At 36.7% G+C, this 12217-nt stretch overlaps 2 protein-coding genes across 2 annotated transcripts in view; one reads left to right on the top strand and one right to left on the bottom strand.

Annotated features, from left to right (window-relative positions):
• LOC129245795 (mucin-2) overlaps positions 1–1421 on the top strand; it is a 74135-nt gene extending 72714 nt beyond the window's left edge. The window contains exon 7 of the mRNA XM_054884187.1: positions 19–1421. Coding sequence (XP_054740162.1) covers positions 19–958 — 940 coding nt within the window. The 3' untranslated portion in view covers positions 959–1421. The remainder of the gene's footprint in view (positions 1–18) is intronic.
• Positions 1422–6907: 5486 nt separating this feature from the next.
• On the bottom strand, positions 6908–11519 carry LOC129245128 (putative inorganic phosphate cotransporter). Its single transcript, XM_054883130.1, has 5 exons — positions 11423–11519; positions 10966–11275; positions 10754–10890; positions 7485–8588; positions 6908–7389 (listed from the first exon to the last, which is right to left on the bottom strand). The coding sequence occupies exons 2-5, from the start codon at positions 11024–11026 to the stop codon at positions 7171–7173; spliced, it is 1521 nt and encodes a 506-aa protein (XP_054739105.1). The 5' UTR covers positions 11027–11275; positions 11423–11519; the 3' UTR covers positions 6908–7170.
• Between the last annotated feature and the right edge of the window lie 698 nt (positions 11520–12217).

Here is a 12217-nt window from a genome sequence, read left to right as displayed (position 1 = left end):
AAATATACATCCCTTCAGGCCAGAAAAATCCTTTGCTGAACTTTTGGAAGAAGTCATGGGCAAGGCACCCGAGGAGAAACCACTCGAATCAGTCGAAGAGACCAGCACACGTAGCACAGATGACACATTCTTCGAATCGCAAAAGACTACAATATTTAATCGCATCAATAGACGCAACAAATTCAAGAAACTCCGATTGCCGTCAACCCCAAACAGCGAGAGCTTTGAAACAGCTGAGTCCCAAAACCTTGGTTCTCAGCTCTACAACTCGCTATACGGAAAGGAAAAGTCCACTATAGAAATAGTCAATGAACTTAAAACGACCACACCACTTACCCCCGCATCAATTGGAAAAATCACAGGAACTACACTAACAACAACTGCTAGTCCGCTAAGCACAATGTACACCGATGAGCCGACAGCATCCGAACAATTAGAAGTCACCTCCTATGCAACAACACTAGCAATGGATGAGGCTGTTGAGAAGACCACAAACGCACCAGTGGAAAATGAGGCCGAAAGTGTTACAGCAGAGAGCGCTACACGACGCATGGACGACGCTGTAGATGATTTGGAATCACAACCAAGCATATTCTCTGAAGTCAAGAGACAACTTCATGATTTATTCGCTATCGATGAATCAGAGGATCATGCGGTGACTGCAGCGCTGGCTGCGGTCGGCAAGAGACGACAAGAGTACATGAATATCAAGCGAACGAAGCCGGATACGACTACGCAAGCGATGAATGCTGCAGCTGATGTGACATCAACTACAGAGTCAACGATTTCAGCGACAACTGAGGAAACCGCCGCTAAGAAGCCATTGCAAAAGAGTTTAATGGATCAAGTCGTATATGCGACTTCCACATCAACGAAAGTGACATCCGAAACGGAGATTTGCTACCGCGGACGTTGTATACGTTCCGAAGATTTGCCAGCGAACCATAAATTGCATTAACTAGTTGAGAAGTACATACTGAGTAGTAAGCAAGCGTAAGGCCTTACATATATGTACATACGTGTATGCGTGTATGCGTCTATGTGCATATTGGAATTTGCAGCGCAACGAAGTTAATGTGACTTGCTTGCAAATATTCGTACATTTGTGTATGTGTATATGCGTCTACACAAGAACATAATCGTACATGCAAGTTCGTATTCAGAGAGAAGATTGTGATAACATGAAGAAAATGGAGACGAAGAAAGAAAATAATTTCAATAAACTACACAATCTGTTTTTAAAATAAAATATATTTTTTATAAAACAATTGATTATTAGAACTTCACCGTTTAGTTTACTTACAATCTTATATATGTATATGTGTATGTAATTTTTTAGCAAATAGTATTTTTTTTTTTTAATTTTTCGTCTCTTCCATTGCACGCTGTCTATATGTAATATTTGACTTTATTGTAATTAATTAGTTTGTAATTTAAGTTTACGAAAATCTAGTTTAGTTTTAGAGAAAAATAATAACACAAAAACCTGTGACGCGTCCAGTATGTTTTTGTTTCAGTTACTTTAATTATTAATATATATAAATTTTAATATAAAAAAAATGTATTTTACCGGCAGATGTAATTGCACATTTTTCTCTAATAATTAAAAATCTAACGAAACGATTTATATATAAAATGTATTTCTAATAACCCGCACAAGCAAGTAAAAAAAGAGTTATACTGCATTGTTATTGTACTTAAACATAAAAATTGTAGTATGTGGTAATTAAGTGCGAATTAAGTAGTTATAAGACTGTAATATACACATTTAGAAATCCAATAAACATAATATACTACATACATAAACAAGCACACCTATCAAATTAATTAATTATCAAAGCGGCCGCCGTAGCCGAGTGGGTTGGTGAGTGACTATCATTCAGAAGACGTAGGTTCGAATCTCGGTGAAACACCAAAAATTAGGAAAAATATTTTTTCTAATAGCGGTCGCCCCTCGGCAGTCAATGGCAAACCTCCGAGTGTATTCCTGCCATGAAAAAAGCTCCTCATAAAAATATCTGCCGTTCGGAATCGGCTTGAAACTGTATGTCCCTCCATTTGTGGAACAACATCAAGACGCACGCCACAAATAGAAGAGGATCTCGGCCAAACACCCAAAAAGGGTGTACGTGCCAATTATAAGTATACAGCCATGGTCATATAAATAGCACATTTGAACTTTGAAAGCAAAAAGTTGAATAGGTTTTTAAATAATTATTTTTTATTGGGAAAAAAGCAACATAGAAAATAAAAAGATTATTTACTTCCACTTTAAACCAAAAAATGGTCCAAAAGAATTTCAGTTCTGATTTAATTTACGAGAACGTTGATAATTCACGAAACCTTCTGGACACATAGATAGCACATGCTAAAAAATTCCAAATAAAAGCAAAAATAGTGAATAAATCAGATAGTTAAGTAATAATATTGTTTTACCAGATTAGTATTGTGTATGTACTATATCCACCGTTTTTTCCGAACTCGTAGCTGTGCTTACCGTTCATTGGACGTTCGGCTCACACGTAGAAAAGCTAAGTTTACCATTTAACCCCTATTGCAAAAGCTTTAGGAACCTTTCAGAGAAGGATAATGTTGTGGGCTTTCTCTGTAAACGTTCAGGTTTGGCAGCTAGACAATTAAGGTCACTGGGTACTCTTTTCTTCGACAGCCTGGGGCAGTGCTCCTTCCTAAATCCCATCAACCTTCTTCATTACATCAAAAGCTCTGGCTGGCTGTAGATATCTGCATTTTGGAAGTCTCATAATGGTATCAAAACAACGTACTTCAACCATTTCACCTACCTGCCTATTTCCTTGCTTAACTGCATTAACATATAAAGTAAAGCACATAGCATAGGATATCATTGATATTAAAGATATCATTGGTTTTTACTTATTACGGATGCTATCACCTGTAATCCTCAACATCTCGACACTTAAATTTGTCTGCTGATTCTATAGGCAACACTGTAATCGATTAGAGGTGGCATGCTATAATGTCGTATTCATACAAAGCGAATTGAATACTTAAGGTGGCGTCTTTCCAAAACAGTTATGTATTTCTTTGCCGATTTTGACAAATCTCACGTTATTTATTCATGGAGGCTGACGGCACAGCGAATTCGGAAGGCGTAATCTTGTATTCTATCGTTCTTGGTAGAATAAACTGCTGAATACTGATTTGCTGCATTGTGGTATATAATACATACCATTACATTACTGAATAAATTACTAACCCTCCGATGTTCATATGGGTCTGGCCAGACCCATTCGATCTTTAAATGTATGTAGATCTTTTATTTTTAATATCTGAGGCTTCTTAGTCCATGACTTCCTAAAATGTAGTGTGCCAAACACAATGAAGTAGCAAATTTAAGATTTTTGCTATATTTGTTGAAAAAACAATATTTTTCAACTAATTTCGTTAATTAAGCTCACATGGGTCTGTGCGGACTCATATAAGCTTCTCATGTAAATTGGTTAACCGTTAGGTGTAAAGAACTAAACTGTTAGCGGAGGCAGCGGCAGAGATAATTTTTTAGTTGACATTTGAAAATTAAAGTGAACACGTGTTTTTTAATTAGTGGGAAGTGCTTTTTTAAATAAAATGGATCAAGTAAATATGGATGAAGTTGATGTGATGACGCGTTTGCTTCGTAAGCTAAGTGCAGCAAATGTGAGTCCGGAAGAACATCAGCGACTTCAGGCACAAATTGAAGAAATTATGGGACAGGAGTCCGATCTATTTGAAACAAGTGGCGACGTAGAAGATGATATATACAGGTCGAAAGATGGTAAGATGTGGAATTCAAATCCTCCACCACCTGGAAGGCCTCGTTGTCACAATGTTACAATTTTTACTCGTAAAGGGCTACTACGAGGAGCGTCACCGAGTCATAAAGCTCTTTTCAAGCTATTGCTGTCTCCTGAAATCATAAGTATCATTGTGCGGGAAACTAACAGAAAAGCCGTTGAAGCGTTTCGTCTATGGAATGAAAAGCATCCCAGTAATAAACAGCGTTCTTGGGTAACGATTAACGAAGACGAAATGTATGCTTTTTTTGGGATGCTACTTATTGCTGGTGTATTCCACTCGAATTCTCAGCCAGCGAAAGAATTGTGGGCCAGTTACAATATGCCAATTTATAAGGCCACTATGTCATTGAATCGGTTCAAGAGCTTAACTACTTTCATCCGTTTCGATAACAGTGGTACTCGTGCTGAGAGGTTGAAGCAAAGCAAATCTGCTGCCCTGGACGATGCATGGCTCATGCTGATGGCCAATTTAGAGAAATGGACACTCCGGATTGTCATGTAACCGTCCATGAACAGTTATTTCCATATCGTGGGCGCACTCGATTCACCCAATATATTCCGAGTAAGCCGGCAAAATATGGCATGAAAGTGTGGTGGATTTGTGACTCTGTTTCAAACTAAAAACCTCAAAACTCAAACCCTTTAAAAGGTATAATTTATACCGGAAAACCACCAGGTGGCCAGCGAGAAACGAATCAAGGTGAACGGGTCGTCATGAAATTGATGGAAAATTATATGGACAGCGGTAGGACTGTTTATGCTGACAATTTTTTTTTCAACTTGGCAGAAATGTTGATGGATCGTAAAGTGGCTTTCGTCGGTACCGTAAGAAAAAATAAGACCTTCATTCCGCATGAATTGCTCAACCCGAAGCGTGATGTTAAGAGCACTTTATTTTGTTATCACAATAATAATATCGCTCTGTGCTCGTATATGGCAAAGCCGAAAAAGCCAGTAATTATGGTATCCACTGCCCATTACCATCAAAACACCGATCCATTGAAAGGATTCAAGCCAGATCAAATTTTGGACTACAATAAATTTAAAGCGGGGGTAGATACAATGGATCAAATGTTGACTGGCTATTCGTGCAAACGCTCGATAAACCGTTGGCCACTGGCAATGTTTTATAATAAGCTTGATATTGCCGGTTTGGCATCATTCATCATCTATGACGAGCTGAATCCGGCAAAGCAGAGTGATAAGAGGCGCTCATTTATCATTGAATTGGCACGGCAGCTAGTTATCCCACATATGACGAAACGGGCGACTAACCCATTAGTATGGAGGTTTACTCATATAAGACAAGCAATGAATCTTTTCAATATCAAGGTGAGTATGAATTATATACACACCTACATATATCTCCGCGTATAAAGATATGTGTATGCATGCATTCATATTTACTAATTTAAAATAAATTATTTCGCTACTTTTAGGTACCGGAATCTTGTCCATCGATATCAGATGCAGCACAGCAACAATCATATGCTCAAGTTGCTTCAACACGGTCATCGTGCTACCATTGTGCTGCTTCTTCTTCGAAAAAGCGACGTAAAACTCGTTATAACTGCAGCAAATGTAATCGTCCCATATGTCTTAATGAACATTCCATGCAACTATATAGTTGTAAACCCAATTGCTCTTTGTAATTAATACTAATCCGTTCAAATAAATAAATAAAATTAGTTTTAAAACCGTATTTCTTACATTATTTGTATTTGTCTGGGCAGACCCTTATGATGCACTTACCGCATCATAAGGCACCGAACATCGGAGGGTTAAATTATCAAGTAATTATATTTTTTCAATATTCAAAGTCTTATTCAATAGTTGATTAATTGAACAAGTGATTACTAACCAATTAGGGTATCAGTTACTGGAACAATTAGGATTATTTTCCATCTGGGTTACCTTTCATATATGTATAACTTTTATTTATTATTAAAGACACTTTATTACATTGACATAAAATAATATTTCTTTAGTTCTTTATACTTATTATTATTTACGTTTGTACATAAATATTTATACAAATAATAAATCGAGTTCAAATTATCTGTATTAAAAAGGAATGTAGACAGCACTTCAGATACAAATAATTATGTATACATATGTACATATATAATTTGAAATATTGGTTTTAGTCTGCCTCATTTGTTTCAAGACACTCATAACTCCAAAATGTGTTTTATGGATTTCACAGGACGACAAAATACATATGACTGACCTTCAGAACCGAGCACTACATAAACTACGCTTTTACAAATTTTGAACTACTACATTTGAATGTGACCTTAAAATGAGATTTCGAGAAATCAATAAAATCTTTTTATTTTTTAAAAGTTGCAAATGTGGGCTTGTTCACAACCGTTGCGTTGCCAATTATTTACAGTATCACGTTCAATGTGAAATCCTGGCAGCTTCGGCAAAAGAATAGTGTTATTATCAAAATTAGGTTATTGTTGTGCGCTACTTTTAAATCGGCATCATAAAAATTTTATTTGCACTATTACTTTATTCTTTTTTTGGCGATTTTCAATAGTAAATTAAATTGAATATCGAAATTATCAATCAAAGTAAGATTCGAAATTTAGGAAATTCTTCTCTTTATCTAATGCTACTCAATTTCCGTAGACAATAAATCGAAGGCAAACAAAAAAAAGAAGATATTTAACGTTCTGGCGCTATTTTTAATTTGGAATTCTAATTCGTACAAACGTCAAAACCATTCGAAAAAGTTTAATCTGGTTCTTGACTTCAAATATGTGTCGGCCCGTGACAATTTTCAATAAATTAGTTGGTTCAAAAGAAAATGTTTGCCAGACTTCGAAGAAATTGTATTGGTATTCCTTTATCAATAACTTGCAGCTTACTTGCAGCGATTTTTTGTCATGTATAACTTACATTTAAACGCTTAATTACATTTCGAGCTTAAAATTAAATGAAAATATTTCTATAATATAATTGAAATTAAATTTAAAAAATTTGTGTATGTATACTATTTTTCTCGTATATATGCACCTAAGATGTTTAAATTGTTTTTTTTTTTAATCGTAATTGTATGTCATGTTTGTTGTTGTGTTGAGTGACAGTTCTTGGCCGGACATAAATCCCAATCGTTTCGGTAACGTAGAACCGAATGTCGTGGAAACGTTGTCATGTTTGTCGCAGTTAGCAGTTTACAAACTGTCACGAATGTGTTTACATATACAATATAGATTTTGAAGTAGTAATTTACCCACAATAATTAAAAGAAAAACCAACTTGTATCACAACATTCTGAAAACATCCATAGCCAGAAACATATTTTTGCAAATCACAAAAATAAAATAATACCCTTGAATTTATAGCCTTATGGTGCAGCGTTACGATTTAGCGGCGCATTTTCGTCGTCGCTTAGATCTTGTGTATCGTCGGTTCTATTATCTCCGCCTTCAACGTTATTTGTGCGTGTTTCTGGAAAATTCCACTTCTGTGGGCTCGTACGTCCAAAGATAAGGAAGAGCAGATTGCCAGCAAAGTAGAAGAATGCACTCACATAGAACACAATACGCCATTGTGCGGGATTTTTCTAAAAAAAAAAAAAAAAAAAAAAAAAAAAAAAAAAAATAAACATACTTTTTATGCACACATACAAATTTACCCTTAACATTTTATGCTACTGACCTCATCCGTAACAATCAATCCAACTGTGAGCGGTGCTATTATGCTCATCACATTCGCCACACAATTCGTAATGCCCATCATTGTGCCGGCAAAATTTGGCGCCAGGTCTATGTGATTTACCTGCGAACCCAAATAGGCGGCCGCATTCGCACCGACTGCAATGGTTAGCAGTGTTACAGCCAATTTGAAGCTACCACCCGCATTGATGTATCCCAAGCCCATCAACGCTGCCATTGGCACCCACTGGCCGATGGTGTTGAAGAGTTTACGTGATACCCATAGAGGCATTGTAAAGTGCGCATTTAGTATATCTGCCAAGAAGATAAAACCATACGACAATAGGCACATTGCAAAGTATGGTAGCGCCGATAGCGGTCCATTGCTACGTATATCCACACCAAGTATATTCTTCATATAAGTCGGTATTTCGGTGAGTAAAGTCCAGAAACCCCAATTATTTGATGAATGCACTAAAATCAATGTGAGGAATGGTGGTGAAGTGAACATAGCCGCCCAGGGCACTTTGTGTGCTTGCGTTTGTGCGCCACCGGTAGTGCGGCCAGCATCCGAAGGTCTACGTACTTGTCCAGACGATTCAATATAACGCAGCTCTGCTACGCTAATCGATGGGTGTTCAGCTGGTGTACTCGAGCTGCAGTAGTACCAAACGAATGACCATAAAATGCCAACGGTACCGGACAAATAAAATATGCTGGGCCAACCAAGCCAAGAAGAGGCTATGTAACCACTGACGAAAAGCATTACCACCGTACCGAATTGTGAGCCTGAATAGCAATAGCTGACGAGGCGACCGCGCTCCTCAGCTGGTGCCCATTTCGAGAGGAATGTGTGAGTCGATGGGAAGATCATACCCTGCGATAAACCCTGAGCGGCGCGCAGTGTTAACACCAAAGGCCAGTCGCCTACGTGGGCACAAAATGGTGTTAAAATAGCGAGACATGAGCAAATTAGGACACCAAAGAGGAACGTATATTTTGCACCATAGTGATGAGCGAGGTAGCCGCCGGGTACTTGTGTCACTACATAGCCCCAAAAGAAGCTGCTGAGCAGATACGATTTAATGCTTTCATCCCAATCGAATTCCTGCAAGTAGCAAGTAGCAAAAAAAGAGATAAGAATTACTGGTATTCGTTATTATAATATAGTATATGTAAGTATAGTAGTTTATCAGAAGCGACATTATTGTTTAAAAGCTGTTCTAAAAAACGTACATTCATTCATATATAATATTTGGAGTATTTGTATTAATTCAGCTGAACAAATGTTTATATCATTTGCTTTTTATAAAAAATAAAAAAATATTTATATAAAAAGTTACATTCATGCGTACAAACATATACACATGCATAAATATATCTACCATATATATACATATATTCCTAATCATATAATCGATTATATTATATGTTATTATACATATATGTATACATATACAGTATTGGGCAAAACCTAAGCAATTTTCCCATCTTTGTAAAGGGTGGGCCATATACCGTTTGCTTTTTGAACCACCTATTTTTTTGAGAATGGTAACACAAATGATATATCAAATGTGCTCATAATTTAGTTAAAGGTTTGACATTTACGAAATGGGACGCTATACGCTTGAACAAAATTGGGAAATATTGAAAACCTATTTCCAAAGTGGTGAGTCTTCTTCTTCGTTTCTGATTTTCACACCGATGGCTACGTCAATAAGCAAAATTGTCGGATTTGGGGCTCAGAAAGTCCACACGTTACTGTAGAGTAGCAAATGCATCCACAACGAGTCACTGTTTGGTGCGGTTTTTGGTCTGGCGGCGTCATCGGGCCATTTTTTTTCGAAAATGAGCGAGGAGCCGCGGTTACAGTAAATGGCGAGCGTTACCGTGACATGCTCAACGAGTTGTTTCCAAAAATTGAAGAGGAAGATATGGACGACATTTGGTTTCAACAGGACGGTGCAACTTGTCACTCTACCAAAGTTACACTCGAACTTTTGGCTACCGTTTTTGAAAACCGAATAATCAGCCGAAATTCCGATATCAATTGGCTGCCTCGGAGCTGTGATTTAATCCCGTTGGACTATTTATTGTGTGGAGCCGTTAAGTAAAATGCTATGCGAACCATCCAGAGACGATTGATGCTTTAAAACTCGAAATCGAAGTTGCGATTCATGAAATAGGAGCCCAAATAATCGAAAATGTGCTTAAGGGGGTGGTAGGGTTTAGCGCTAAAAAAAAACACTTTTTTTTGAATTTTTTACAGAAATATGGCTTAAGATACTTTAATAAAATCAGTTGCATGTTATTGTACATCTTATCCCCCCCCGCCCCCCCCCCCATTAATAAATTTTTTTTTTTCATTTTGGTAGTTTTGGTGGCAAAAAAAACGTTGAAAGAGCATTTTTGGCGAAAAATTTCGTCATATTTGTAAGTGAAAAACAACCTTAAAAAAAAAAATATAAAAAAAACAGTGGGGGGGAGGTATTCTTGATTTAGAAAACGTGTGCCAAATTTGAAAAGAATCGGTTGAATAGTTTCGGAGTTGTGATTGGCACCGACTTTTAAGAAGTCGTTTCGGGAAAAACGCGTTTGAAAAAATGACTCTGAAAAATTATCGATGCTCCGCATTCGAGGTAGAGTGTCTACAAAGGCTATAACTTTGAGAGTTCTGCTCCGATCCACTTAAAATTTTGACACAACATTCTTGAAATGATTTACTATAAGATGAGTGAAGAAAAAAACTTCGATTTTGTGAAAAATATTGATTAGTTTTTTTTTATAGCCGATTCCAAAAGCAAATTTTACATGGCCCACCCTATATATTACACTTGCTCTATCACTCAGCAGAAAAATGCGCTCAGGTTTGTCACGATACTGTATATTTAGGGAATATCTCTATCTTTTTTATGTACGTACATACATATACCTATAATAGTATTTTTTTATCAACGAAACGAAATGTGCCCAGCAGCAAACACATCACTTATTTGCCAAACTGCAAGTGCTTATGAAAAAGATAAACGTTTGGCTCTCATGATAATTATGTATAGCTAGACATCCATGACGCATATTATGAACAAAGGAAGGGATACACTAATTGATATCTAGATGCTACTTTTATTTCAGAAATTTAATATACATACATACGTACATATGTACATATGTAGAACACAATTTGCACACCTACCTGATGGTAAACCAATGCCACATACATACTTACATATGTACAAAAGCAAGAAAAATGGAAAAAAAATAAAAAGTACTGACCTCAAAGGCAGGGTTTGTAGAATTCCGATCTGTCATGGCCACAATAGCCACCGAAAGGTTTACACGCAGAGCATAAGCCACGGCCAGACCGCAAAAGGCAAGGAAGCATTGAAGATGACGTACACCAAAACGTGGGCCTAGCCGTCGGAAGATGTTGAAGAATGAAATATTAATGTAATACATTTTCACACTGACATATTAATGGAACTTACCTTGTCTCGCCGCATCAATCGGTTGGTAGCCACCATTGAAGCAATCACACCAGAAAACCATTTTACCAGCGTTTCAAATCTGCTTAAATGCAATGCATGCACCTAACGCCCACCTGCTGCTGGACACCAAGAAATTAGTATTTGAATTAAGCTATCTTTAGGAAGTTCATGCGTCGTATGGTATGACGTTTTTTTTTTTTAATATTTTTCTAGCACAAGCTGAATCTCCATTCGTCCGGTAAGCTAGTGACGCGTTTTCACTTATTCACACACAAATACAGCCTTTCATCATTCACTGTTCTTTCCACAACTTTACCAAATATAAATTTTTGTATACGTTCCCTAATACGTCAACAAAGAACGAGCGATAATAACACAATGAAAATTTAAAAGATAAAACATTGTGAGATAAAGTAAAAGCAAATGGGCGAAATAAAGAAAAGGGTTGTTTCTTTACTCTTCTAGCTGATATCAAGACTTCTTGTAGATGTGTAGTAGCAATAGAGCAACTGATTTCACTTTTTCCTATAATTATATGTCTCCAGAGGAAAAAGGATTAGAAGTTTACGACTCGTTCACGCTCTCGTACATTGCTCAGCTAGATTTTTAGAAAAGATGCAACTCATACCCCCATAATTCGCGAACAACCTTCCCAATTATAATTAGAAATGCCGCGTGTTAAACTGAAAAAGCAACAGTACTAAAAATAGCTCCAAATGCAGTTTTTGGTTTTCTTGTCGATGATGCCATAGTAATAAAATCTGTGTGCATTCTTTTCCTTTGCATATTTGCCATAGATAACTAGATGTGAAACTTATTCATTTTGAGAGAGAGCGCGCCCATGAGGACGTTTCGAAACTTGGCAGCACTCACACATTATGGGATTTTGAACAGCTGATAGGCGAAATGGCAGACTGCCAGAAGAAACGCGCCAAAAAAACAGACGAAAACAGTTCGTTTTTGCTTAATGGAGAAATTACGTGTTGAAATGTTTATAATTATTTGTCTTAAAATTAATTCAATTGAAATGTAATAATTTGAATTGAAGTGAGTTTGTAGAATCCAAAGCTCGTTATACCCTTTTCGACTTCTACTTTTACCTAATTAGTCTTATGTACATAATGTAATTTTATTGAAAACTGTGTGTTGGTTTATGTAAATTTGTATATACGGAAATATTCTATGGTTGAAAAGCGTAGGTAAGGGAACTGAATTTGGGTTTGAGATATTTTACAAAAATTAAAGGTAATCT

This window comes from Anastrepha obliqua, chromosome 4 (genome assembly GCF_027943255.1).
Source record: "Anastrepha obliqua isolate idAnaObli1 chromosome 4, idAnaObli1_1.0, whole genome shotgun sequence".
Taxonomy (NCBI): Eukaryota; Metazoa; Arthropoda; class Insecta; order Diptera; family Tephritidae; genus Anastrepha; species Anastrepha obliqua.
The sequence above is the reverse complement of the archived record's forward strand: the minus strand, read 5'-3'. Positions and strand labels throughout refer to the sequence as shown.

Bases quoted from the DNA above. Each gene is read 5' to 3' on its own strand.
- LOC129245128 (XM_054883130.1), bottom strand. From the start codon at position 11,026: ATGGTTTTCTGGTGTGATTGCTTCAATGGTGGCTACCAACCGATTGAT. The intron at 8,589-10,753 runs GTCAGTACTTTT...TGCTACTTGCAG, and splicing joins CTACAAACCCTGCCTTTGAG to GAATTCGATTGGGATGAAAG. The intron at 7,390-7,484 runs GTCAGTAGCATA...TTTTTTTTTTAG, and splicing joins GATTGATTGTTACGGATGAG to AAAAATCCCGCACAATGGCG.